Here is a 27689-nt window from a genome sequence, read left to right as displayed (position 1 = left end):
GCCTTACGCCGTACTCTGCGCTACTTTCAGGGCACTTTGTTGTAATGTCTGCTGTTATCCGCCTCTTCGGACTTGACTCTCCGTGCCTATGCTGACGCTGATTGGGCCGGTGACATCTCTGATCGCAAATCCACTTCTGCTCTTTGTGTTTTCCTTAGTGATTCTCTCATATCTTGGAAAAGTAAGAAACAGTCTGTTGTCGCTCGTTCCACTGCTGAGGCTGAGTATCGCGCCATGGCTCATGCTACTTCCGAGATAGTCTGCCTTCGCTGGCTTCTCTCTGATATGGGCATCTCTCTTTCTGATCCAACTCCGTTGTATTGTGATAATCAGAGTGCTGTTCAGATTGCTCATAATTCAGTCTTCCATGAGCGGACCAAGCATGTTGAAATCGATTGTCACTTTGTCCGACAGCACCTTCAGGCTGGCACTATTTCTCTTCCTTTTGTTCCGTCCTCTCTTCAGTTAGCCGATTTTTTTACAAAGACTCATACTGTTGCTCGTTTTCGTTTTCTTCTTAGCAAACTTTCGATACTTTCTGCGCTCGCATCCTCAGTTTGAGGGGGGATGTGAAGATTATTGTATTTTCTATTAGTTATTTAGGGTAGTTTAGTCTATTAGATTATTAGGGTTTATTTCATTTAGGTTATATATATATTGTACTCAATGATTATTCAATGATATATGATATAGATGTTCTTTGTTATCACTTCACCATCGTGTCCCTCCACCATCTCTCTTAGTTCGTTTCGCGCACTGTCTTTGCAGATCGTCTCCCTGTCTTCACAGATCGTCTCTCCGTCTTCGCCGATCGTCTCTCCATCTTCGCTAATCATCTCTCTGTCTTCACCAATCGTCTCTCTGTCCTCTCTCTCTCTTTGTCCAATTGTGCCTCTTTTCTCTGTTAGGGCTAAACAGAGACGAAGATGAAAGTGAAAAGAAAAAGCGGGAAAATCAAATTTTTAGGAGAGAAAAAAAAAACTAAACAAAACGACGGTGTTTTGGCGAGCGCGGCAGGGAGGGCCACATGGAAGTGCGATCGAGGATCCGGACTCACTATAATGAACCTTTCATAGTGCACCCTTTCATAGTTATATCCCAACAAATCACAAAAGCTTATAACTTTTTGTTATGTTACCAAAGAGAACTACTGTAACTTTTTGTAATAAAAGAAAGTAAAAAGTAACTTCTTCATTTGGATGATGGGATCCAGAGGAAAATAAAGTAAAAGAGAACTTTTTTATTATTTTATCATATTTAATTTATAAATTAGTTGAAAAATAATGAAAAATTGTGAGAAACATAAATTTTCCATTTTATAAGTTTCATTTCTCACAATAAAGTGGTGAGATTTCATGAGAAATAAATTAATTACTTGTACATTTTTTAAAATAATTTTAAGATTGTTCATTAAAATACAAAACAAAATAAAAAAAATGTATAACATATTTTGCTTTCTTATTCATCTAAAAATAATAGCAAAATATATATATATATATATTTCATTTATTTTCTAGCCGAATTTTTCACAAACGGAGCCTAAGCATAAAACAAAGCTCCTTAGGCCATGTTTTGGAATAACAATGACAGAGAACTCTAATTTTACAGTTTTAAAGAGAGTTCTAATAATGTGACAAGAAAAAAAAAACACAAAAATATAGGCACACACATCACATCACATGTGGACCTCACTCCTTGCCACATCACTAGAGCTCTCTTTAAAACTCTAAAATTAGAGCTTTCAATCTTTATTCGTTTTGGAAACTGAAAATTTTATTGGCTTTTCTTTTTTTATGAAGTGAAAAAAAAGTTAATTTGTTTATAAATAATTTTTTTTGTTGCATTAAAAATTATGAATTACGGAGATATTTTTAAATATTTGGCATTCTCACTATTCCAAATAACAATTTCACGAATCATTGAGTTAACTGTCCTAACTGTCAAGAAAATCAACTTGAACCTCCATTTTTCTTTTCTATTGTAATTTGTGGATTATCATATGATGGCTTTTAAACTTTTTTGTAGAAAGAGATAAACTAGAAACGATTATGTTATGTCGATGACACTAAAGGAATATTAAATGGAGAAATTTTTGTATGTTATAGTGGTACCTTTCATTAATCACAAATATATATATTTTTTATTTTTCTCAAACACCCAATATAAATGTAATATGTTTTACTGTTAAATCCAATCACAATAAAAAAAAGTACCACGTGACATCTATCCTATTAGCATCCAAAAATTCCTCTATTAAATAAATGAAATTGGGATATGCATGGAATATAATGAAAATCGTCTTATTTAAAACTCAAATCATGACATTTCTATTCTCTCACTTCATATCCCGGAACACTATTTTGATAGAGATAAATGCACTTTCATATCTTTCTAAGGTCTCGTTTGAGAACAGACTATTTTAGTAATTTTTTGATTTTTTACGAAAAGATGTGCAGAAAAGTAGAGAGGTGATGTGACAACTTTTAGTAATTTTTTGACTTTTTGACTAAAATAGCCACTCCCCAAACGAGGCCTAAATGGCTGGGAGAGAAAATGTTCTATTTTTCCCTCCTTAAGGTTCAATTTGGTTATGGTGAAAATGATAGAAAGTACAAAAATGTTTTGGAGCTCTAATAGCTTTAATGGAGTGTGGATTCCACTGTGATAGTGATGTTTGTGTCTTGTGTTGTTTTTTTTTTTTTTTTTTTTTTTTGATTTTCCATGTCATTAGAGCACATTAGACCTCATTGATTTAGAGGGATGTATCATTATTGTAGAAAGTAAAGGAAATGGAAAAAAAGGAATGTTTTGAAAAGTTGGTAAAAAGTTGACTTTTTAACTTTTTGATATTTTTTTTGTATAAAAAAACTAAAAAGTCAAAAAACTAGTTTTTTTAACTTGTTGCCAAAAGATCCCAAAATAAAATAAATGTGTTTGGTAGAGCTTTTGAAAATTAATTTCACTCTTATATTTGAATGCTATGTTTGGTTTTGAGTTTTGAAATCATGATTTCAAATCAATTTCAAAATACATTTTGAAAACAAGTTTGGTGAAACAGACAATTTTTGAATTTTTGATCTACTCGGTCGTCCGGTCAGTTGACCAGAATAGTACAATTTTTTTTTTATTTTTTTGCAATTGCCAATCGCTATCTGTTATTTGGGGAAAAAAAATTATATTTATTTTTGATATTTTTCAAATATACACATTATTTTTTTAGACCAAAATAACATTATTTTTTTGAATTGAATTTTAAAAAGAATTTGGTTATGAATATTGAATAGAATTTTCAATAGAATTTTGAGTTGTGTGTTTGGTTATGAGTGAAGTTTTAAAAACTCTTTTCAAAACTCATAATCAAATAACTTTTCTCATTTCATATGTTACATCAAAAATTTAAAACTCATAACCAGACAAATTTTCTATTTTCTAATCATAATTTCAAAATTCACAAATTCAAAATACAACTCTATTATCAAATCATAATTTTAAAATTCTACCAAATATGACCAAAATTTTTCTAAGTTTGTTTAGTATGAAAGCAGTGGAAGTTATAAAAATATAATTTTACCTTCTAATCTCTTACAAAAAACACAAGAAAGTTTAAGTTTATTATAAAAATAATTACTTGTAATTGAAATTTTTATTTTTTTTGTAAAATATTTATCCTAATCAAATTCATAAAAGAAAAAATATATATTCTTTTCAAATTCATCAAATTCATTTATATTTTTCTTTTCTTTTACTTATTTTCTACTCCCTCCGTCCCAAAATATTAGTTCCTTATTCCATTTTTCATCGTCCCAAAATATTAGTCCCTCTTTATAAATCAAGTACAAAATAATGTAAATTTCCTATTTTGCCCTTCTTTTAAATTAATAAACAATTTAAAAAGTACAATTATGACATTGATATTCCCAAAAAATGTACTATCAAAAGGGTAATTTTGGAAAATTAACTTTTTTCAAATGCAATAAGTGTACTACCAAAAAAAGTTAGATTCCCCAAAAGGAACCAATATTTTGGGACGGAGGGAGTAGCATTTATCTATTTCTATAATTTATTTATTTCTAATGAAATGCAACCTAAGAGCATCTCCAATGGTTATTACTATTTTGCTATTGCTATTGCTATTGCTATAAGAATAAAGCTTTGGACCCCCAGTGGGGGTACTGGGGGTCACCTCCCATTGGTCCAAAAAAAAAACAGTTTTTTTTTTTTTTTTTTTTGAGTTTTCAGCCAACCCCAGGCCGACACGTGGCACTGGGGGTCACTGGGGGTCATCCCCAGTGGGGGTCTGTAGCATTGCTGATTGCTATAATTTGGCAATGAATAGTGTTATTTTGCCAAATTATAGCAATAGTGCTCCAATGATCATTTGCTATTTTTGGCAAATCTCAACCAACTTTCCCTCCAAGGTTGTAGGTATTGTTTGGATATAGGTTTTTTGTGATTTTATTTTTGTTTATTTTTTATCTTTTGTGACATTTTTTTACCTGTTTGTTAAAAAAATTATATATTTATATTTTTCCCAACTAGACAAATATAAAAAAATGAAAAATTGAAAAAATTGAAAAAAATTATATATTTATATTATAATGTCTTTTATTATAATAAAATTATCTTCATTTAATATCAGCTAAAGTATTTTATCTTTTTATTGCCTTCATTTGAAAAAATATATTTATTTTTTTGCATTATACTTTATTGAAAATATTAAATTATACTACAAATTAGTGGACATTATACATTGAAAAAATAATATTACATTGTGAAGTACAAAATACTCAAAAAAAAAGAAAAAGAAATTTCATTACAAAATAAAAATTACATTGCAAATAAAGACTAAAAATTACATTAAAAAATAAATGATATTGCAAAAAATAAAGACTAACATTTATCCTACAATTATTCATCAGGAGGTAGGGGGAAATAAAAATTTAGGCTGCTCACATTTGAGGACCACTTGGCAAAAATCTCATTTTTTCGCATTGTGTAATATGCTTTCATCTGAGGGTCCAAATGAGAAATATCCGTAGTCATTATCATATGTTCTTCCTTTTTCATCTCATATTCTTGTTTTCTGATCTCAAATTCATGTTTTTTCATCTCAAGTTCTTTCATCTCCTGCAGTGCTTCAATCCTTTTTTGTTCTCTTTCATCTTTTTTCTTTTCCTTCTCGGCAAGGTATTGGTTAAATGTGTCCAATTGTGTGCCCATTTTTTGAACTTCAGCTTGAGCGACTTGATTTTTCCGAAATAATTCTTTTGCAGATTTCCTACCCATCGGCCTTTTACCCCTTGCAGAGACACTGCCCTCATCGACAGTTGGATTGTTACCAACACTTGGACTGGTGTCATCTTCAAGAGAAATGCAGTTATCCATAGGGGAATCAGAGGTTGAATTAGGGGAAAACAATGTATGTATTCTTGACTTCACCGTGTTCGTAAGAGTTACATCTTGCCACCTGATATTGTTTTGCAAGATTGGCCAATAATGTTCAAAAAGAAAATGCTTGTTTTCATCTTGATGGTATAACAGTTTTGCTTGAAGCATCTATATCAATAAAATATTAAATTAATTAATCAGTTAATTTTTATGTAAGACAAATAAAAAAACTAACATAATAAATGGAAATGAAATCTTACTATATCAACTTGTGACGCCCCACTTGGATGTAGATTTTCGACTTGCGCTAGACCACGAATTTGTTACAACATTTCATGATTACACCCCATCGAGATGAGATAGACACTTGTGTTCTTGAGCGATCATTCTGCAATGAACAATAATTTTCAAAAATTCTTCCCCAAAAATGAGCATGAGATTGTGAATTCCCAACAATTGGGTCTTCAGTAATGTGACACCAAGCTCTACAAATTGCCACATCTTCTTGAGTGGTAAATGATTTTCCTCTCTTCATTTTTGATGAACCTTCCATAGTGATTGTGTGAAAAAACAAAGAAGAAAATAATTTGTGAAGTTTGGTGTGAAATAAAATTCAGATAAAGAGAAGAGAAAAGAAAAATAAAATTTAAAATGTTTGGTGTGAAATGAAATTGAGATGAAGAGTTTTTATTTATAGAAATACAGAATATGACCGTTTGAAAAAAATACCCGTTAATTTAGAGCTGTTGTTTGAAAAAGGATGAAAAAGAGCCGTTGCTCAAACCCATGTGCATTCCTTTCACAAAATAGCACCGTTGGATTATATGATCCAACGGCTCAGCCATCCATCTGAACAATCCGTGCATTATCTATCTATCTATATGCCCTTCTGTTTGAGTCGAATATATCTATTTATCTATAAACCAAGCTCTCTCTCTCTCTCTCCTCTCTCTCTCCCTTCATTGCCCTCACCAATCTTCATCTTTCTCTCCTCTTTTCTCATCTCCTCTCCTCAAATCTTCCAAATCTTCACTGATCTTGGTCCCGATCTTCACTGATCTTCCAGAGTAGTGAAACAGAGCCTCACAAATCTTCACTGAATTTCCAGAGTAGTGAAACAGAGCCTCACAGATCTTCACTGATCTTCCAATTGAATAATAGATCTTCACTGATCTTCCATGACTAGTCATTCAAGTAAGTTTCTTGATCACTTTATTTTCTTAGATTTCTTCTTCTATTTTTAATCAACCTTTCTCATGTGTTTTTTATTTGAGTTTTCAATGAAAATTTTTCATCATATTTACTGTGTTTTTATTTACTGTTTGAATAATAGATTTTCACTGTTTTTCATCATATTTGAGTTTTCTGCAAAAATAAATCTCGGTTGAGGGATAATAGATCTTTACTGTTTGAGTTTTCTATTTTTAATAATTTTTCATCATATTGAATAATAGATCTTCACTGTTTTTCATCATATTTGACTTTTCTGCAAAAATAAATGTAATGGAAAATTTTCAATTTTTTTAGTCTTTTTATTTAGTGATTTTCTTGGGCCATTCAAGTAAAGTTTCTTGATTACTGTGTTTAATTTCTTAGACTTTCTCTTCTATTTTTAATCAATCTCGGTTGTAATTGGCTTGTTCTGATCACATCTCTTGTGTTTGATTTGGGTTTTTAAAGAAAAAATTTCGTCATATTGATGAATCAAATTGAATCTGTTTGATGAATCAAATTGATAAACAGATAAAATAATTTTTTTCTGTGAATCTGTTTGATGAATTGGCTGAGTTGGCAGGAAGGGAGGGAGGGAGGGAGGGAGGGAGGGAGGGAGGGAAACCGTTGGTTTTGGCTGAGTTGGCATGAATGGCAGCTGCCAAAACTTGTGTCAAATTTGACACAAGTTTTGACATTTCTTAAATTTAGCAGCTGCTATGTTTTGCCATTGGAGTATCAAAATTCAATGGCAGCTACTATATATAGCAATGGCAGCTCCAATGGCAAACCATTGGAGATGCTCTAAGTACTACAGAAGAGGTTATTTTAAAACGATGGAAGGGTAAAATAGTAAGTGCACAACATTGGCGCCAACGCTATCCCCGGGGCAAATAAGTCATTTCAGTAACAAACCGCGTTATAGAGATCGAGAAAAACCCTAATTCTCTTCTCTTTCTTACTTCACTTTCAAAAAAACCCCTCTCTCTCTCTCTCTCTCTCTCTCTCTCTCTCTCATCATCTTTATAACTGGCGTTTTCTCTTCAATCGATGAATTTGAGCTTTTCGCTGTTGTAATTGGGTTTAGGTAAGTCTTTCGAACTCTAAACCCTATCTCCCAATCTTTTCTAAATTAAGTTCTGTATTTTCTATTAGTTTTGAGTTCTAAGTCTTTTTATGCAAAAAAAACAATTCAGCTTTCATGTTCGTAGCGATCATTTTTGTGTAACATGTTTATTTTGTTCTGGGTCGGATTGATTGATGCCTTTGTTGACACCCAATTGATTGAATTGTTGATTGATTGATTGAATCCGGCTTTGATTATTGTTTCTATTGAACTTACTGATTTGGTTTGATATTGATTGAAGATGCTTTTGTTGACACCCAATTGATTGAATTGTTGATTGATCGAATACGGCTTTGATTGTTGTTTCTATTGAACTTACTGATTTGGTTTGATTAATTTTTCAATTTGCTATTAATGTTTGTGCTTTAAGGTTTTGATTATATTCGTTTTAGGGTTTGTCTTTTGGGCTTGATGATTTGGTTAGTGTTTTAGTTAACGGCAAAATTTATTTTATTATATTATCAAAATCAATTTTATATGTTGGTTTGTTAAAAGAATTACTGATGATTTTGCTGCTGCTTTTTACTTAGAAGTTTTTCTTTGTGGTTAAGTAACTATTCACTATCCACTCAAAGTGCATTTATTAGAATTTAGATCCTAGATATGGCTCATTACTGTAAGCAGAGCATTTATTAAATTGATTTCTTTTTTTCTTTTTTTTTAATTTTCTTTAGGATGCTGTTGTATGAAAGAAACTAGTTATGAAAACATGATAAATGACAGTGTGTTTGATCCTGCAATAATAATGGTTATTTTGGTGCTAATTGTTTGTGATATTTCTTGCAGTGATTGTTGCATTAGGATGCTGTTGTATGAAAGAAACTAGTTATGAAAACATGATAAATGACAGTGTGTTTGATACTGCAATAATAATGGTTATTTTGGTGCTAATTGTTTGTGATATTTCTTGCAGTGATTGTTGCATTGCCTTCTTTCACCAAATCATGCTGGTTTATTTCTGAGCGAAACCCAAAGCGATCACTGTTTTTTACCAGTGTTGTTCATTTAAGGAGAACAATGGTTATGGTGTCTGAGAATCAATCTGGAAATCTGAATGGTGTCCCTCTTCAGTCTTTGCAGTTCCCAACTATGATGGCTACTGAAAATATTGTAAAGAAAAAATTGAAGATCAAAATTGTCTCTAGGCGAATTGAAGCTGAACCCGGGAGAGAATCTTGTGAACTTGGCCAGCGGGTGTTCCAGAATGATGAATGTGGTCACGGTATTCGTGTGAGTGAAAATAAGAATTCTGAGATGAATAAATCACACAAGTTAGTGATTACTTCTTCCAGTCACACAAATGACTCAAAGTCGAAACCCTCTGTATTGGGCTTTCATAAACGTGGGCTCCCAGAGGTGGGGGATGGTCAAAAGGAGAAGAGACGAAAGATCGATCGTAGTGTGACGCATCAGTGTTTTGGAATTTTGAAACAATTGATGACTCATCGATATGGGTGGGTTTTCAATCATCCAGTTGATCCTGTGAAGCTGAACATTCCTGATTATTTCTCTGTTATCTCTGATCCCATGGATTTGGGAACTATAAAAACCAAATTGGAGAACAACTCATACTCCAGTGTTGAAGAGTTTGCAGCTGATGTCAGGCTGACCTTTTCCAATGCCATGGTGTATAATCCTCCTTCTAACAATGTTCATGGCATGGCTAAGGAACTAAATAAAATCTTTAATACAAGATGGAAATGTTTTGAGGCAAAATGGACTCGTGAGCACACAGATGTGGAGCAGAGGCATTCATCAAGTGAAAGAGCAAAGAATACCAATAGTCCAGAGCAGACTGACCATAGAACGTCTTCCGTGCATGTTAGCTTGTTGCCCAAAAGGTTAATGCCAGCTGAGGTGAAGCAAAAGTTGAAAAAACAGCTGTTGGAAGTATCAAGGGAAAAGATGTCACCACACTTGCAAGGTTTCCTTAAAAAGATTGGTTTCAAGCAAAGAGATGGAAGGATTGACATGGATATAGATGCCTTTGATGATGAAACCTTATGGGAGCTGAAAAGAAATATTGGATTGCATTTGGGTGCAACAGCCGTAAAAGTAAGTAATTTCCATGGGAATAGAGACAAGATGTCCTTATCATGCTCACAGAGCTTATGTTTGGATTTTTAGTCTAGTCTTCAGCTGCTAGCAAGCTTGGCATGCTTACCAGCTTGTCTGATAAACACTATTTCATATTCATATACACTTTTCGCCTTTTAGATTTTGTTTCCTTCATTATTAATCTTAATTTAGCTGGAGCTTGTGTTCATCTATGCTATATGTTTGAGGTGTGTATACTTTGTGAACAGGCTGAATCTGCAATGAAGACAGAAACTACTGGGCAACAATCATTAGGGAAGATCATCCACAAAGGTATGAAGTGGCAGATTAAAGTTTATGCTTTATGGCTTTTTATGGGAGCTAATTGGCAATGTGTCTTATAGGCACTGATAGTGGTAATAGATGTGGCTCTGCTAACCTCAATCCGCCATTGAACTTGGTCACCCCCAAATGTGGTGGTTCATGTGGCGGTATAAGATGCCAATGCAGCCTTCAGCGTGATTTTTCCCACGCATCCTCAAGTGGTTAGTTATATTTCCTCTTGCTGATTCTCTACTCAAATTTCTAGTCGTCAACTAACTGAATCACATTTTGCTTTGGTTTAGATTTGTCTTCAGAAAGATCACTGGGACAAGATCATTTCAATGCTTCCAGAAAGGTACACATTAAGGTTCTTGTTTATGTAATGAATTTTATTGTTATCATTTGCATGCTATGCAAAATAAAGTTAAGAGCTTTGTTTATAAATTTAGGTCTGTGAGGCAAAAAGCTTGTCGGCATCCCAGATGAGCAAATCAGATCCCGACTCTGATGGTGAGGGTGTGTTTCTCTTTGTATTGTGTAATATCTTGTCAGTTGTTCATTGGTCATTTATGAACATGCTCTTGGAAATGATCTGAAGGTGCTTTAAGCGCTTTGGACGAAGAACAATTTTGTTCAAGTCCACAACTCTCAACTGTAGCTACCACTGCCACTTCTGAGGAAGGTTAGTTTGTCTATCAGCAATATCTGAATTATTGTTGTCAGTTCAGGAATTCATGTTCTCATTTTTAAAGCTTTCCACCTTTGGTGTTTTGATTATTTTAGGTTTGAGTCCACTTATTGACATACAACTATCCCCGAAGAAGGCTCTTCGAGCTGCAATGCTAAAGAGCCGCTTTGCAGACACTATCTTGAAAGCAAAACGGAAGACACTTCTAGATCATGTAAAGCCTTTTGATTTTCTGAAATGAATGATTAATTTCAAGGCGCGAGTGAGAAGGGTTTACTAATGAATGTTCTCATTGTTCAGGTTGATAAAGCTGATGTTGTGAAAATGCAGCAGGAAAAGGAGAGACTTGAAATTCAGCAGCGAAAAGGTGATTTCTTGTTTATGTACACAGAATACCCTTTCATAAATTTGTGTTGCTGAGCTGACCTTGAATTTTGAAGAAATTTAACTTTTGCCCTGGTTGAATTTTTTTATTACAGAGAGGGCCAGAATAGAAGCTCAAATCCAAGCAGCTGAAGCTGCCTCGCGAATTAGGGCAGAAGCTGAAATGAAAACACAGCGGGAGAGAGAAAGGGAAGCTGCCCGACTTGCACTGCAGAAGGTTTATTTCCGATTTCATTTTCTTTAAATTTGTTTAATGTGCGAGGTGTTTTATATATTTTCAACAGTCTACATAGGGAAAAGGGATTTACCTTATCTTACATTACCTCACAATGTAGATGGAGAAAACTGTTGAGATTGACAACAATTTGGAGAGCTTGAAAGATCTGGAGATGCTTAGTAGGTGCTCGCTATCTGACAATCTCCACGGTTTTCGCATTGGTAACCTATTGGAAGAGTTAGGTTTGGTTATGAAAGATGATTTTATGGGAGATGAGGAGGATGAGGTGGCGATCTTGAATGGAGACGGAGAGGAGGGGGAGATCTTTTCATGAATCGGGTAACCTGTCTTGTTCTTTGTTTCTGCAGATCTCTGCTCGTGTATAAATTTGTGGGGAGAAGTTGCTGGGTGTAAAATGATTATATTATTATTTTTAAATTTTTTTTGTAGGGTAGATGTAATTGTACAATTATGTATTGGTTCATCATTAGAATATATATTAAGAGAGGGAGCTTACAACTTTTCTTACATCTCTGTTTATTATTATTAGTAATTTTTTTGAGGGGATGTAATTGTGCAATTTTGTATTTGGTTAATATTGGAATATATTAATACAAGGTGGAGGGAGCTTCCTATTTTAGTTGTGTTTTTGTTTTTTTTAGTCTTCTAGGAAACAAAAACATTGAAAAGTTGTCATTTTTTAATTTTTCATAAAATATAATCCGAAAAAGGACACTTGGGGTTTACTAAAAAATTTGAATTGTAATAAAAATCATTCTTAACATAGTAGAAACAAATGATTATCCTTGGCTTCTCTATTTTAATTTTTTGATGATTCAAATATTAATTATTTTGATAAAAATGTTATTTTATTTTTATTTTATTCCAGTGAAGTGAACACACACTTATCCAAATATTTTACAAACACATTTTCCCAAAAAAAAAAAAAAAAAAAAAGGCCGAAAAACACAAATGGGCTACTTCTACTTGTTTCTCTCATTGTATTTTATTGATTTATGAAATTGTTCATATCAATCAAGGTAATCTTTTGAATTATTTAAATTTGGTTTATAGATTTTTTGTATCAATAAAAATAATCTTTTGAACTATTTAAATCCAAGTGGACATACAACATTCGAAAATCCAAATTCACTGTGACCGAAACAAGGCTTATTAATTGAGCGAGACTGTCTCCAGTCTGGTTCAGTACTGTTAAACTTCTGTGGACTTATTACGAAATCTATATCAATGATTCGAGCTATTCAATATATAAGATTTGTAGAGCATTTCATCAGTGCAGAAAATCAAATTAATTGAATATTAATTGCCACTTGATTAAATTACATTTCTATTAATAATTTTTTTTTTAAAAAAATCATTGAAAAAAATATAATCTAATCAAGTGACTATCGATATTTAACATGATTTTTTATAGGAATAAAATACTCAGCGAGCCCTATACATTGAATGATTCGGATCATCGATACAAACTCCATGATGGATCCACGGGACCTAATAGTACGATTCAGTCCGTCGTCCGATTACGGACTGGACACACCCCCGTTAATCTAATTACTAACCTAATCCAAATACAAAATTAAGCTATACAGCAGGAGCAGTGAAACATAGCACGATTAAATTTCAAACTGCAAATTAGAAGAAACTGGCCCTCTAAAAATGTACTAGCATCATATAACGGTCCTGTTTGGTGTAAATGTTAAAATAAATTATAAATTATAACTTAACAGATTATAGATTATGACTTTAATAAAAAACTATTAATCTGTTTGGTATAACTATTGGATTATAGATTTAAATTACTGAATAATGTTTATTAAATAAGCCGTGAAATAACTTTTTCAATTAACTTTTATTTTTTATTATTCACTATTTCCTTACATTTCTCATAAAAAATAATAATAATATTTTATAATCCATTTGTGTCTTTTCTATTTTAAAAAAAAAAAAAATCTAAAAATATAACCGTAAATTAATATATCTACAGTAGAAACTGATAATCAGAAGGAAGGAATGAACAACTTTTCAGAATCAGCTTTTTTGACTTAAAATAAGTTGTTAGAATCAGAAGCTATTTGAAATAGTTTTAGCCAAACAGTCCAAAATAACTTTTTAAAAGCCAGAAATCATAAATTAGCTCAAAAAAGCCCCCACCAAACACCCCTAACATATAAGCAGATATTCAATTTTCAACCGTAAAAGTTAGCAATCCATGTAAAATCTCGCAAAGCAAGGTGTGACAAAGAAAATAGACATAAGTTGTTCAGGAAACATAAGCACTGCATCTTCTACTTGGTGTCCAGGAAACAAAGTGCAACTTATTATTATACCGTGTAGCGGTTCTTGGGATTTCTGTCGAGCTTTGCATCATCCTGAAACAAAAGAGAAACATTAAGTAGTTAGCACACTTACGACTATGGATGTGTTAAACAAGAATAAGTAGAAATAAAATACAAAATATATGCTTGTATCACACACATGAAACAAATTTCCTTACATGAAATATGAACCCTATGCCTTCATTGTAATCAAGGAACTCCTTCCATTGTCTCCCAATGCTTACCTGAAACAAGAAACCTTACATAAGAAATGCAGCAAAGTTCAACCATCATATTCAAAGCATATATGGTACTCCAAGACTACAGAATAATTAATCCTCTAACATCCACTAAGTTATCTAAAATGCACAACATTAATACACAAATATGCTTAGTCATTGAAAAGAGAAGTTTTTAATAACACACCTACTACAAATTGAAGAAATTTCATAACAATAAGTTGACAGGAGCGAACCGAATATAAATATTTTATGCAAAAATACACCATTTTCATCGTCATTGTAAATGGCACAAATGCCATATGCAATTCAGATATAAATAAGACGACAATGGCAATAGAACTTTTTTACTATGGAAAAACAACAGTTCACCAACTTGTGTCCACTGCCAAATGAAAGTAAAAAAAAAATAAAATTGCATTAATCCTCTGTGAGGTCAGCCCACTTGGTTAGCATGAAGAACAAAAACAAAGGACATTTCAAATCTAACAATGACCAGCCCAATCTCAGATAGTTTAACAAGTCTATAGTTCTTTTATTTTATCGTCCTTGTTGACAATTATGCAGGCCATGAATTTAAACAGTTCTATCACTGATCACATTGAGCATTGCCTTGATAAATAATGCAAAGTAATTTAACAAAACTAGCAGAACAATCTTATGAAAACAGGTAGATTTATTTGTTTAAAATCAACTACCTGAGCCATTTCATTTGCAGCATTCTTGGTCCACAGACCTATTCTTTCCTGCCTAGATCTGACATTGACAACTGCCCCACAGATTTCATCTCCATTATCAAATTGTTCTCCGATCATTGCCAGCAACTATAGAAAAATTCATACAGAAAATTACTGGACACATTAGAATTTAGAATTCAGACAGATTAACTATGGTTTGTACATACCGTATACAGCCAAGAAGTGTCAGATTTGCTCTTGGCAAAGGCCACAGTCCACCTCCCACCATTAGCACAAACAGGGTCCTCCCATTTTGGCTCAATTTTATTTTTAAAACAATGTAAGTCTGCTCCGACTGCCAATTTGCTTGGAAGGTGTATATTATTGTAGAGGCTGCAGAAAAAGCACAGCTTAGCAGCAATCATGTAGGACAAACAAAAGAACTATGGACTGAAATTCAAAAAGACGTAACACCAAACCAAATGGTGACGGGCTGCAATACAACCAAAAGATTTTGACTATATAACAAGAAGTTACATATCATCACGCAATTTGAAAGAGCAAAATTGTTACACCATCAGATTTGCATTGAAGCAACAGTCCAGGAAAGTGGCTCTTGTCATGCAAAAGATTAGGACCGAGCCAACCCAAATATTAGTCTGCTCACAATACGACGGAAGTTTTGAGCTCAGTTCAGATCAAATCAAAGCCATGACACAGCAGCTTGAGCTTGGCTGGCATGCTCAGTGGACTTCTGAACGAGCTTTGCTCAGATCCTTTCATGTGTAATATGCGTTTAAGAATGCAATGACATCAAATTTCCATTGGGATCTACAAATACAGAGCCTAATAAAGACAACTCAAGCTCTATCAACTGACTTTAGTTTGCCTAATTGGAGTCTACAAATACCAATCATTCAGTCATTAGTATCAGTAATAGTGAAGAGGAATAATATACGTACTTGATGAGAAGCTACTAAGCTTAAGAAAAATGCAGAGCCTAATAAAGGCCTCGTTTGGGAAGTGGCTATTTTAGTAGGCTATTTGGCTTTTTGGCTATTTTTGTGGCTATTTTAGTTTTTGTGTTTGGGAAGATGAGATGATTTTTTAGTTGAGTTATTGTATTGAAAAGTGTGTTGAAATGGTGTTTAAATTTAAAATGACAGATTTATCCCTAACTTTTTATTTTTTAAAATTGATATAAAGGGGCAAAATGGTCATTTCGCCCTTGCTGCAACACTGTCCGGCTGTGACAGCCTACACTGTCCGGCAGCAGCCTATTTTCTTTTTCTTTTTTTTCTTTTTTTTTTTGAAAATCCATGCACAGTGTTGCTTTTGGGCTAAAAAATCAAATGAGGCTATAATAGCCTAATTTTCGGAATCCCAAACAGCGCCAAAGTTAACTAAAGCAGTTAAGCTGTGTTATTGTGTCCCTTAATTATAGTTGCTCCGCTCTCAATAGGTTTCCCATTTCGTCTATGCTTGTCAACAGTCAAATGCCATCTAGTCCAACACCAGCAGGAGAGTACACATTATAAAGTCCCCATTAGGTGGCGGTCCAGGAGGGGTTAGATTGGATATAGACCTAACCTTTGGCAATATTTAAACAAAATGGTTGTCCTTGGATTCAAACCAACCTCAAAGTTAATAGGCCAAATTTTAACCAGTGAACCAATGGCCCCTTTCTGTAAATTGTAACAGTAGAGAAGAGTACACATCACATGTAACAAACCAATTATGCCTTTACACTAATCAATGCCATTACCATATACAGCATCTTCTTCCAAATTACATAAACAATATTGCTTGAGTTGTAAGCTCTAGTCAACATGCAACTACTTGCAGCCACATCCACGTCTATCGATTGTGCTAGCAGCTAAAACACTATAGCTAAAGTAATGTCCATCATCCAATCTATTCTTACATAACCATTATCAAATGCTAGACTGATCATTAATTGGGAACGCTCCTAAATCGCATATGATTGCAGAGACACTAATACAACCCAACAATCTAGCCAGCCCCTGAAGACCAAAATCATAAGAACACAAACTGATTCTTTGACCCAATACTATCAATAGTCAAACCAACAAGCTGGGAATGCCCTCATCACACATGCACACCAACGTTTTTTATACAGGCATGGAAATAGAACACAATAGGCTAGTATTCTATTCTACAACCATAACACATAGTTGTCAACTCATGGCATCCAATAAATTACATCACCATAAGAAAAATATAGAAATAACCAAAGCATATCAGCCTATGACTAATTCTGTGATTAGAAGGGTACATGAGAAAGACAAAACTATCTCCAATATAAGTGTGAATGTACGATCCCCATATTATCAATAAAATCAATCAAATTAGCCCAATCACAGTCATTATAATCTTAGTGTAATTTTTTTTTATTTTTTTATTTCCAATATGCTATTTTATTTTTTAATTTTTAATTTTTTTAATTTTTTAATTTTTTAATTTTTTAACTATCTTAGTATGTTTGGATGACTTTTTAGTTTTTTTTTTTATGAAAAGAGAATTTTGACTTTTGACTTTTTGGTATAGCTTGTTGGTTTTTTTTTTTTTAAATTTTTTTTGGTGATTTTTTTGACTTTTTGGCTAAAATCATCACCTACCAAACAAGGCCTTAAAAAGTGTACAAACCCTAATTTCAGAAATTAACATTTCTACTGACAAACCCATTAAACCACATAAACCCTAATATCAGGAAAAGCAAAACCCAAAATTGATCATCTGATTATACAAACCCTAATTTCAGTAATGAACCCTTACAAATTATTCAAGAATCAACAAAGCCACATACAATCAATTGCCTTAATTTAGTAAGAACTTCAATTTCCTAAAAGACCCAATCATATTTTCTCTCAATTTCTCGAATTTTCCCTTTGAATCCGAACAAAGACCAAAATAGATACAAAATACAGATCAATCCACAGAAATATATAAAATATATATACCTCCAAAAGCCTTCAACGGTAGAGAAAGTGTAGATGGGGCGAATAGAGCTACCCCAAGCGGCTTGCTTGGACTTGGCTGAAGGGTTGTCGAACCAGAAGGTCCAAGAGTGCTCCAGAGGGTGTGATTCAACGGCTAGAGGCGCCGTAGGCTTGGCGGACGATGACGTGTCGTCATCGCTGACGATCTCTCCTTCCTCCGGCGCTTCGCCGTCGTCGTCGTCGTCGGCTTGTGGGTTGTTGGTCATGATTGGTTCTTCGGTGACTGACGAAGATTTCTCTACTTCCTCCACCATTTTCTCTCTCCAAGCTTTTTTTCTTCACAATTTTTATCAAATGGAGACGAGAGTATACGTACACCTATGTAAACGGATCTGGTGAGTGAGGTGGTGTTTGGAGATGCGAGTAAGGTTTTTTTTTTTTTCACACTTTTCCAAACAAGGCCTATAGGTATTTTATATTTTTATTTTATTTATTTATTTATTTTTAACTCGCCATCTAAATTAATCATTCAGACACTGTTTAAGAGTATTCAATCAGAATTGGTTACGGAATCAATCATACAAAATAGAATTTTTTAGATTCAAATTTGAATTTTAGGGTTAGTTTGGGATGTTCTAAAAAAGTATACTTTTTGACTTATTGGCTTATATGGGTTGGGTTAGGGTTGAGTTTGATGTGATGTGTTAGAGAGGTGATGTGATTTAAATAAGATGATGTGACTTAAATAGGATAGTGACTTTTTGACTTTTTGTATTATTTAGTTTATGCCAAACCAACCCTTAGAAAATTTGACCTCCAAACTGTTCATTTTATAATAAACTCGGTGTAAATTATTCATAAAAAGAATATATTAATTTAATAATTACAATATTTTTATTAAAACATGGATGACAAATATGTTCTAAAAATAACAATATTAGGTATCTCAAAATTTTATGATTCAAATTACTCAAATCATTTAAAACGACGTTGTTTTGAGTGTAAATGAGTGTAAAACGACGTCGTTTTAAGTGATTTGAGTCACAAAATTTTGAACTACCATATATATATATATTACTTAGACAAACACAATAAAAGGGAAAAAAAATTATGATTATCATATATTTTTAATTTTTTTAATTAATGATATACACATAAGATTTTACAAAATAAACTATTTAAATAATCGAAATCAGAGTTGTGGTGTGATCCACAGATAGGAGTGTAAAAATGACCCGTCGCTCGGGGTGGGCCCGGCCCGTTTGGGCCCGGACTCTAGCCTAGCCCGAGTCCCTGGGCCTGGGCCAGGGCCATCATTTTGAAGCCGGCCCAGCTCGTGGCTCAGCCCATTAGCTTGCTTAAGGCCCACTCAAAGCCCGGGTCGCCTGAGGCCTAGTGTTTTTTTTAGTGAAAAATAATAAAAATTTGAAAGAAAATTTTTTAAAAAATTAAAAAAAATGGTTAGGCCCGCTCAAGTTCGACCGAAGTCTACCATGCCGGTCCGAAAACCCCTGGGCCTAGGCCTAATTTTTTGGCCCATGGGCTAGCCCGGTCCGACATGAATTTTGGTGGGGAGCCCGTGAGACCCGACATGGGCTTGGCCAAGCCGGGCCAGGCCAGGCCAGATTTACACCCCTACCCATAGACCTCTCAAATTCGCTAAATTTCAGATTTCTTGGAAGAATCCAACTTTAGAAAATATGCCGTCCAATTTGAATAAATATATTTTATGATAGACTTACCATGCTGTATATGTGAGTAAAATTAATTTTTAGTCAAATTTTGTGTTTGTAGTATGGTAGGAAAAAGATTCTATTTTTTTTTTTCCTTCAAATAAAACATATGAATACAGTATGCTTTGATCGGATTTTTTGTTGGACAATATTAGCGTTGAGCCAAAAAATTGAAAAAAAACCTATATGATGGTTTGGTCCAATTTTATATAAATTTTTGAATACATGATTCATCTTCAATTTTTAGAATAAGTAAATTGTACTCAACAATTCTATTCATCCTTTGGCGTAAGGGTGTAAAAATGGCCTAAGGTCCACGAGTGCCCAAAACCCGCCTGAGGTGGGCCCGGCCCAAGCCTGAGCCCAGCCCAAGACCTTCTATTTGAAGCCTGGCTTGACCTAGTGGCCGGACCCGTTAGCCCAGGACCTTCCATTTTAAGTTTAAATCTGAATTTGGGAGAATTTGAGTTCCAAATTGTTCATTTTATAATAAACTCAATCAAATTATTCATGAAAAATATATATTAATTTAATAATCATAATATTTTCATTACTTGCGTAAGAGCATCCACACCAGTCTCATCAAATTCTTAGTCAAATTATAACTTAAAAATCTATTTTTCTATTTTAGCTAGTCACCTTTTTAGTACCCACTGCATCAAACTTTGTATTCTAACTCAATCCTATTAAAAAATTATTTTCTTATTGTATTTGTTATTTTTTATTTTTTTTATTAAATTGATGAGCTGCCAACCAAACAATTTCTATGTTCCTTTATAAAGGTAAAACCGGAGGAAATGCCCAACAAGTTTAAAAAAAAAAAAAAATGCCGTTGATCGGCCAGATGTCCAATCGGACTTCCGGACAGACATCCGGTAACACTTAATTTGCTTGTTGTAGTGATGAACAGTGGCTCGTTTCATCAGGGGAGGAACTGTAGCGTTGGCAAAACGAATGAAGGGCATATCGATTTTGATGGATCACATATCTGATGCTGATGCTCTCTATAATAACTTCAAAGCCATTGTAGAGAGGCTGATGCTGATACTCTTAATTTTCAAAACATGGATGACAAATATGTTCTAAAAATAGATCATATATTTTATTTAGACAAAGATAATAAAAGGAAAAAAAATTTATGATTATCAGATTTTTCTAATTTTTATTTATTAATGATATACATAAAAGACCTTATAAAATTAACTATTTAAATAATTGAAATGAGAGTTGTGGTGTGACCCATAGACCTCTCAAATTAGCTAAAATTTAGATTTAAACTTAGAAAAATCTAACTTTATAAAATATGCCGTCCAATTTGAATAAATATATTTTATGATGGACTTACCATACGGTATATGTGAGTAAAATTAATGTTTTAGTCAAATTTTGTGTTTGTAGTATGGTAGGAAAAAGCTTCTTCTTCTTTCTTTCTTTCTTTTCTTTTCTTTTTTTTTTTTTTTTTTTTTTTCAAATAAAACATACGAATACAGTATGCTTTGATTGGATTTTTTGTTGGACAATTTTAACGTTGAGCCAAAAAATTGAAAAAACTATAAGATGGTTTGGTCCAATTTTATATGAATTTTTGAATACATGATTCATCTTCAATTTTTAAAATAAGTAAATTGTACTCGACAATTCTATTCATCCTTTGGCGCAATTTAGAATCGAACTTATCATGATGAAGGAGGCTGGTGGGGCTAGTTTCTCTCAAATTTTACAAATTCTTGATAAGTTTGATGCAATTTCAAATATTTATGAGAGAAATTAACATTTTGATCCCTTAGAAATTATGTAATTTTATTCCACTTTGAGTTCAGATTGGCATAATAATTCATGTATGCAGTAAATTCGCTCAATTACATTATTTTTAATTTTTTTAAAATTAAAGAATGTATTAAGACGTGGAGATAGAGATTTAAATTCAAATTTCTTTTTCATTGTCTCACATAATCTAATGATTAAGAATATATTAAGACAAGGAGATAGAGATTATAAAGGGTGCTATTATTTTCACTCCACTTTACTCTAAATATACTCCCTTTCTTATTCTTATTATATATAATTACTTCTGTGTATAATAAGGATAAAGAAGAAAGTGTATTTGGAGTAAAGTGAAGTAAGAATAGCAGTTTTGATTATAAAAATTGTTGTCTGAAAGATTGATTAATGAATGAAGTTATAGGGACACTATACAACACAATAGTCTCCACAGTTACACCTGGTCCAAATCCAAGAAGAACACCATACTCAAATCCTTCACCAGTGGTGGTGCTTCCTTTACCAACTAAGCTTTTTCTCATCTCATCCAAAACAAATATCATACCTGAACTCCACATGTTTCCATACTTACTCAACACCTTTTTGCTCATTTTCAGTTTCTCCTCATTCAGCTCAAGTATCGCCTCAATTTCGTCTAGAATTTTTCGACCACCAGGATGAACCACCCAAAACAACGAGTTCCAATCGCTAATCTCAAGAGGACTAAAAGCGTCAACCAAACACTTCTCAATATTATTCGCGACTTTACTAGATAACTTCTTCGACAAGTAATAAATCAGGCCAACTTCACGTAACCGCCCTCCCACCGCATCATCTGACTCTGGTAAAATTGTTTGATTCACAGAAATAATCTTGAAAAATGAACATTCGATCAAGATATTGGGATTCGCACCAACTATGGCAGCAGCAGCACCATCGCCAAAGATTGCATAGCCCACAAGAATATCCAAATGGGCATGCGAAGGACCGCGAAAAGCATTGACCATGACTTCAAAGCAAACTACTAGAACTCGAGCACCATTGTTGTTCTCAGCTAGATCATTAGCTAGTCGAAGGACAATTCCACCGCCATAGAAACCCAAGTGGTACAACATGAACCTCTTCACAGAGGAGTCAAGCCCAAGGAAATTGATGAGTTGATAGTCCAAACCTGGCATTATTGTGCCCAAAGTTGAGTGAAATACAAGGTGTGTAATGCTTGATTTGTGTTGCCCCCAATCTTTGATGGCCTTTAATGTAGCTTTTGCACCGAGTTTGGGTATTTTTGTAATTTTTATATCTAGGCGTGTGTTAAGAGATGGTGTCATCTGGGCAGCTATGTTTGGATTTGGCTTTAAGATTTCCTCAGTCACATGCATCACTACAGGAAATTATACTTTTGCCGACCAACAAAATTTTGGTCGCAAAAAATCACGTTTCTGCAACTAATTTGAAATTAGTAATTAAAAGTTCTGACTTTTACTGACTAAAGTGATTTAGTTGCACAAAAGTGATTTTCTACGACTAATTTGAAATATTAGTCGCCAAAAATATATGTATGAAGGTGAAAAATTGGGCGGGAGACTCAAATCTTTTAGTGACTAATGGAATTTGGTTGCAGATGTCAAAACGACGTTGTTTTGATTTGCAGTGTAACTTTGCCGACCAATACTATTGCAGGGAAAAAAAAATAAAACTGTTTCAAACCCTCATAATCTATATTTCACAAATATTGCACCTAATTGAATGTGCCCTCTAAATCACGCTACTCACCTTGCCTTTTCATCATCAGCACTACAGCCTGCCATCCTTTATTCTCCACCGTCAGCACCGCCGTCTGTCTTCACCTCGCCACTGTCTGTCTTTGCGTTGCTACTGTCATCTAGGTAAGGGATTTATATCTCTCTTTTTCTCTCTCTCTCTCTCTCTCATACACTTTTTCTTCACCTTGCCACTCGTCTTTCTCATACTCTTCTTGCTCAGAAATCCTCTCTCTCTCTCCCTCCTTCTCTCGATGTTTATGTTCATCAATGATTTCTTCTCTTTGTTTTCCCTAATTTTTCAAAACCCTATCAATCATCAATTTTGCATATTAATATATAAGGTTTAATTTAGTTGCTTATTAGAATCTAACATTCCTACAATCAAATAGAACTGATGTGATTATGAAATTTGCCACTATTGCCTATTGTTGAGCCCAATATGCATTTTGTTCCTACTATTTACTCAATGTATTAAAGTATATGCAGATAGGGTAAATTAATTATGAGTGAATTTTTGATGCTCTGTGTTTTAACTTAATAAATCAAGTGATATATTATTTTTTACCAATTAATAATATATATACATATTTCTAATGACATCTCCTTTATTTAGACATGGGTTAGTCCTTATGACATCTCTGTCAATCTCTATCACATACATTTTTTTAACATTATTGCTTGATTTATATTATCATTGAAAATTATACCTCATTGCTTTTGGTCATTTGGCATATGTAACGCTCCCAAAATACATACTAGATACAACCCAAAACATACATTAATAATCGCATACATCAGAGTAAATAGTCCTTTCATTGCATGAAGTTAAAGATACAAAAGAGTTGAATATAAATAAATGTCCTATTGGCTTACACTTTTCCAAGCCTTGACTTGGTTACAACTAAATGAGCTTCGCTCAATACATATTTAGCCCTAGGCTATACAAAAATAAACAAAACATGAAGCTCTTGCTTCCCAAAGATCACTCCCATGCTATTGCCATGGAGGAGGCATGCCATCATTACTTGAAAATGTTATTTCCAAATAGAGTGAGCCACAGCCCAGCAGAAATCATCTAAGACAATATATGAAACTTAGCAAAGGTATAAGTACAAGTGCGTAAACAATGCATGTGGTAAAAAAATTTTCAACATTATATACTCGTAAGGTATCAATTTCAAGTCTTTATCCATTCACTTTCAATTTACATTTCGATTACTTATCTTTCTCAATTCATGAGTCATTTCATTGTTTCATAACAACCGAACTGGGACTACAACTCAATTACTTCCAATTCACACAACACATACGCAAAACACTTCAAACTTCTATTTCACAAATATTTCGTCCGTGGGCAGCCGTCAAACGGGACCTATGTAAACGTAGGCGGTACACACATTACAATTGCCATTTTACGGATATTTCATCTGCGGGCTAGGCACCCATGTATAATTTCGGAACTTTCACCTAAGACACTCTGGCCAACTTAATTATAATAGAGTCTATCCCCTTTCTCCTCCCAAACAATCATCCATATATATGCAATGTATTTAAACATATAATCAAACATGGAGCACATCCCCTTTCCATTCTCAACAAACATACATATACAATGTATATAATCACGGCCATATTCAATGACAACCATCAAAAGATTAGTTTCAATTCACCTAATCCACATGCAATTTCTATAACAATCAAAGCTATCCTCCACCAATGGCCCAATATAATTTATCTCTAAACATATATTTATTCTCAACAGATAGTTTATTTAAAACTTCCAAAGATGTGAAATAATACTTGTTCCATTCCACCATTTATATCAAAGATCATCCAATTCCACAATTTCAATAACAATTTACATTATTTGTACAAAGTAATAGTTTGATCCAATTAGGGTAATTTCCTCATTTTTCTCAAATATTAACCAAGTGCCAAAATTATCAAATTAGATATAACACAACATCATTTTCAAACCCCACAAGTATTTATTTCATCTTCACTTAAAACCACTCTTTCCATTTTTTGTGCCCAAACCCTAGGTTTGTTTAAAACATCCCCAAATCACACCATTATTACACAAGAGACAATATCTAAGCTAAATATCATATGAAAGTGTAGAAAGAATCCTTACCTCAAAGGAAGAAGATGAGCCACACAAGAGGAAAACTCCAATGACACCAAAACCCACTTCTGTATGGATCAAAATGTAGATCTTGATGAGCTCTACCTTTTTCTCAAAGGCACTAGGGTGAAAAGATGGATGGATCTAGATGAAACCCAAGAGAGAAGGTGAATTGTTGAGAGAGAAGCTCAAGAACAAGCTTTTTGGAAAGTTTTAGAGAGAGGGAGATATGAAAAAGTGATTCAAAATGTCATCTTCTTAGACTAAAATACACGCAGTCCGCTCGAGTGTCCAATGCATTCTCCCAGCATCTGTAGACCTGCAAAAAAATGCTGAGAGTTGTCGAATCTCACTCGAGTGTAAGAATAGACGCTCGAGCGGAGAGGCAAAATCTGTGAAGCCCGCGCGAGCGCAAGAATGCGCCTCGAGCGGAAGAGCCAAAATCTGGACGATAAAGGTTTTGAAAAACAAGCAATCAACCTATCCCAAATGCACAACCACAACCCGAAAGCCAATTCTAAAGGGATACAAGAGGAACAAGAGACAAAAAACAATATGAAAGCATCAAACCTGATTCTGGAATACAATAGATAACAGGTCAAAACTCGAATTGCTATAGCATAGGTAACAATGGTGATGAATGACTGGAAGGCCCAATCCTTGGAGGGAGATTAGGTTATAGAGATTGCATTTGGATTGGTCATAACCTTCTTCTTAACAAGAAATCCCTAGTATATGATGTTAATTTTGATAACCCCCAACCCCTCTCTTTTGTTGGGTGTTTGTGGGGGGAGGGGGGGGGGGGAGGGGATGTGTGTGGCAGCTCTTGCCTTTTAAATGGGAAAAAAAAAACATATTTTATCTTACTATGCTTTATATACTTGTTTTTCAAAAAAATCATGTAAGCAGCTAAGTAGAAATATTAGAAATTTGTTTTCATTCCGAAGTGAAATAGTCCCATGATGTGAAGTGATGGATTGGTTCTTATCATAATTACAAAACAATTTGCAGCTATAATTAATGCTACTCGTACTCAATGATGGGTTACATTGCTTTGCTTATTGCCATTTTGACTAATTCTATGATTTTACTTGTTCTTTACATTCTAGACATTATGTCCTCAGTCCACTTGTTACGTTTGGTATTTTCAATCCTTTTTGACCACTTATTATAGAATGCCAAACTGATGAGTCAACACTGCTGGGTGTTGTGGTGGGAGACTTAATCTTAACATCTTACATGGCCCTTTAAGAGATATATATATTTTTTAAATAATGAATTTGACCATGTATGAAAGGGTTCAAGAATGTTGTCAAAAAATTCGAAGACCTTCGAAGATCTTTAAAGAAAACTTGAATTCTCTAGAAATGATGAGAGGCTTAGATTGTTTAACAGTCACAACTAGGAATACAATAACAAAGAGATGATGGAGATAAGGGATTGGGTGAAGAAGAAGGCAAAGTAGTTAGAGAGAGAATAATGGCAAGGCGCTCCCATAGATCTCCCACTTTCACTCTCAAGGTACATAATGGAGAAGGGAAATTAGTTCTCTTCTAAAAAATATCTCTCCAAAATCCATTCCTTGTAAAGCTATGGGTGGGTGCTATTTATAGGCACCTCATGATGTAGGATGAAGCCCATGTGCAAGGCACATGGGGAATATTCCCTTTAACTACCTTGTTCGAGGAGGTGACCTCTCCGAGGATAAGGAAAACTCCGAAGAGGAGATTAACCTCTCGGCGAACCCTTCTTCTTAGCCACACCTAACCAATGATCCCCAATCATCCCAAGGGGTCAGAGGTAGTCCCCAAGGACGCCCTGCTGCAGAAAGGTCAAGGGTAGTTCAAGAGAATGCCTTGCCACAAATATTGCTCAGTCTTACGGACCCCCTAGATTGTGCCAACTCGACCCGGGTATAAGCTAGTTTAACTGAAGAGTGGATTTATCTCCATTCACCGTCCTCGAGATCGGGTCCTTGGTTTGGACTTCGTTACGCCCATGGTTCTGGTCGTAGATCCCGAAAAGCTCCGAGCCCGTAAGTGTTTTGGGACTCATTAATGGAGCGACTTCTAGATTGCGTTCAAATACGTTTGCAGTCAAGTGCTTCAGATCTCTAGGTTAGTGGGTCCAAACCCTTTTGAGTTCAAGCTCAAATAAGTCTCCAGGTTTGTGGTTCCAAACCCTTTTGAGTCCGAGCTCAAATAGGTCTCTAGGTTTGTGGTTCCAAACCCTTTCAAGACTAAGCCAATACCTCGGAGAATGGATCTCCTCCGAGTGTTTTATCTCTTCTGAAAGTAGTGGTTAGCCTCCTCGGACGCCTGTATGATCTGGGCCTCATCGGATGGGCTTGTTGGACTCTCTTTAGAGATATCTATTTGATGGGTCTTTTTCGACCTAATTTGTTGGCTTTCTTATGGGCCCGTTTAATAGAATTCACTTGGGCCTATTTGGCAATAATCTCTCAAAGCTCACCAATTTTTTGGGCTTTCCGATTGGAATTCGATTAGGCCCAACTAATTTAATGGGTTCAAGTTGACCCCTCTTACATTTTCTCCTTGCATGTATGGGAAATTTTGAATTTGTCGAATAGGCATAATTCCACTTCTTTGGCCATGCTTCGCATCACGCCCTTGGGAATATTTTGTCCTCATGTGGCTTTTGGATAAGATTGATGACTTACCATAATTATTGGATAAGATTGTCAAATGATATTGTAGAC

The 27689-nt window shown here is 34.1% G+C and overlaps 3 protein-coding genes across 3 annotated transcripts in view; 1 reads left to right on the top strand and 2 right to left on the bottom strand.

The window, feature by feature from the left end:
• Window positions 1–7521: 7521 nt before the first annotated feature.
• On the top strand, window positions 7522–12016 carry LOC114265521 (transcription factor GTE12). Its single transcript, XM_028206340.2, has 11 exons — window positions 7522–7687; window positions 8640–9781; window positions 10033–10096; window positions 10168–10308; window positions 10390–10442; window positions 10537–10597; window positions 10686–10769; window positions 10871–10989; window positions 11076–11142; window positions 11255–11376; window positions 11495–12016. The coding sequence occupies exons 2-11, from the start codon at window positions 8744–8746 to the stop codon at window positions 11708–11710; spliced, it is 1965 nt and encodes a 654-aa protein (XP_028062141.2). The 5' UTR covers window positions 7522–7687; window positions 8640–8743; the 3' UTR covers window positions 11711–12016.
• Window positions 12017–13527: 1511 nt separating this feature from the next.
• Window positions 13528–18140, bottom strand: LOC114265520 (eukaryotic translation initiation factor 4E-1). The gene is made up of 5 exons (XM_028206339.2): window positions 17610–18140; window positions 14856–15021; window positions 14650–14775; window positions 13892–13957; window positions 13528–13766 (listed from the first exon to the last, which is right to left on the bottom strand). The coding sequence occupies exons 1-5, from the start codon at window positions 17900–17902 to the stop codon at window positions 13719–13721; spliced, it is 699 nt and encodes a 232-aa protein (XP_028062140.1). The 5' UTR covers window positions 17903–18140; the 3' UTR covers window positions 13528–13718.
• A 3319-nt stretch (window positions 18141–21459) lies between these two features.
• The window catches only part of LOC114265609 (orcinol synthase-like), a 55659-nt gene continuing 49429 nt past the window's right edge, over window positions 21460–27689 (bottom strand). Inside the window, exon 3 of the mRNA XM_082888888.1 lies at window positions 21460–22463. Within this exon, the coding sequence (XP_082745014.1) occupies window positions 21460–22463 (1004 nt within the window). The remainder of the gene's footprint in view (window positions 22464–27689) is intronic.

The sequence above is a fragment of the Camellia sinensis genome, chromosome 9 (assembly GCF_055761805.1).
Source record: "Camellia sinensis isolate YWXY chromosome 9, ASM5576180v1, whole genome shotgun sequence".
Classification (NCBI taxonomy): Eukaryota; Viridiplantae; Streptophyta; class Magnoliopsida; order Ericales; family Theaceae; genus Camellia; species Camellia sinensis.
Note: the sequence above shows the minus strand (reverse complement) of the source record. Positions and strands in the feature narration are given on the sequence as shown.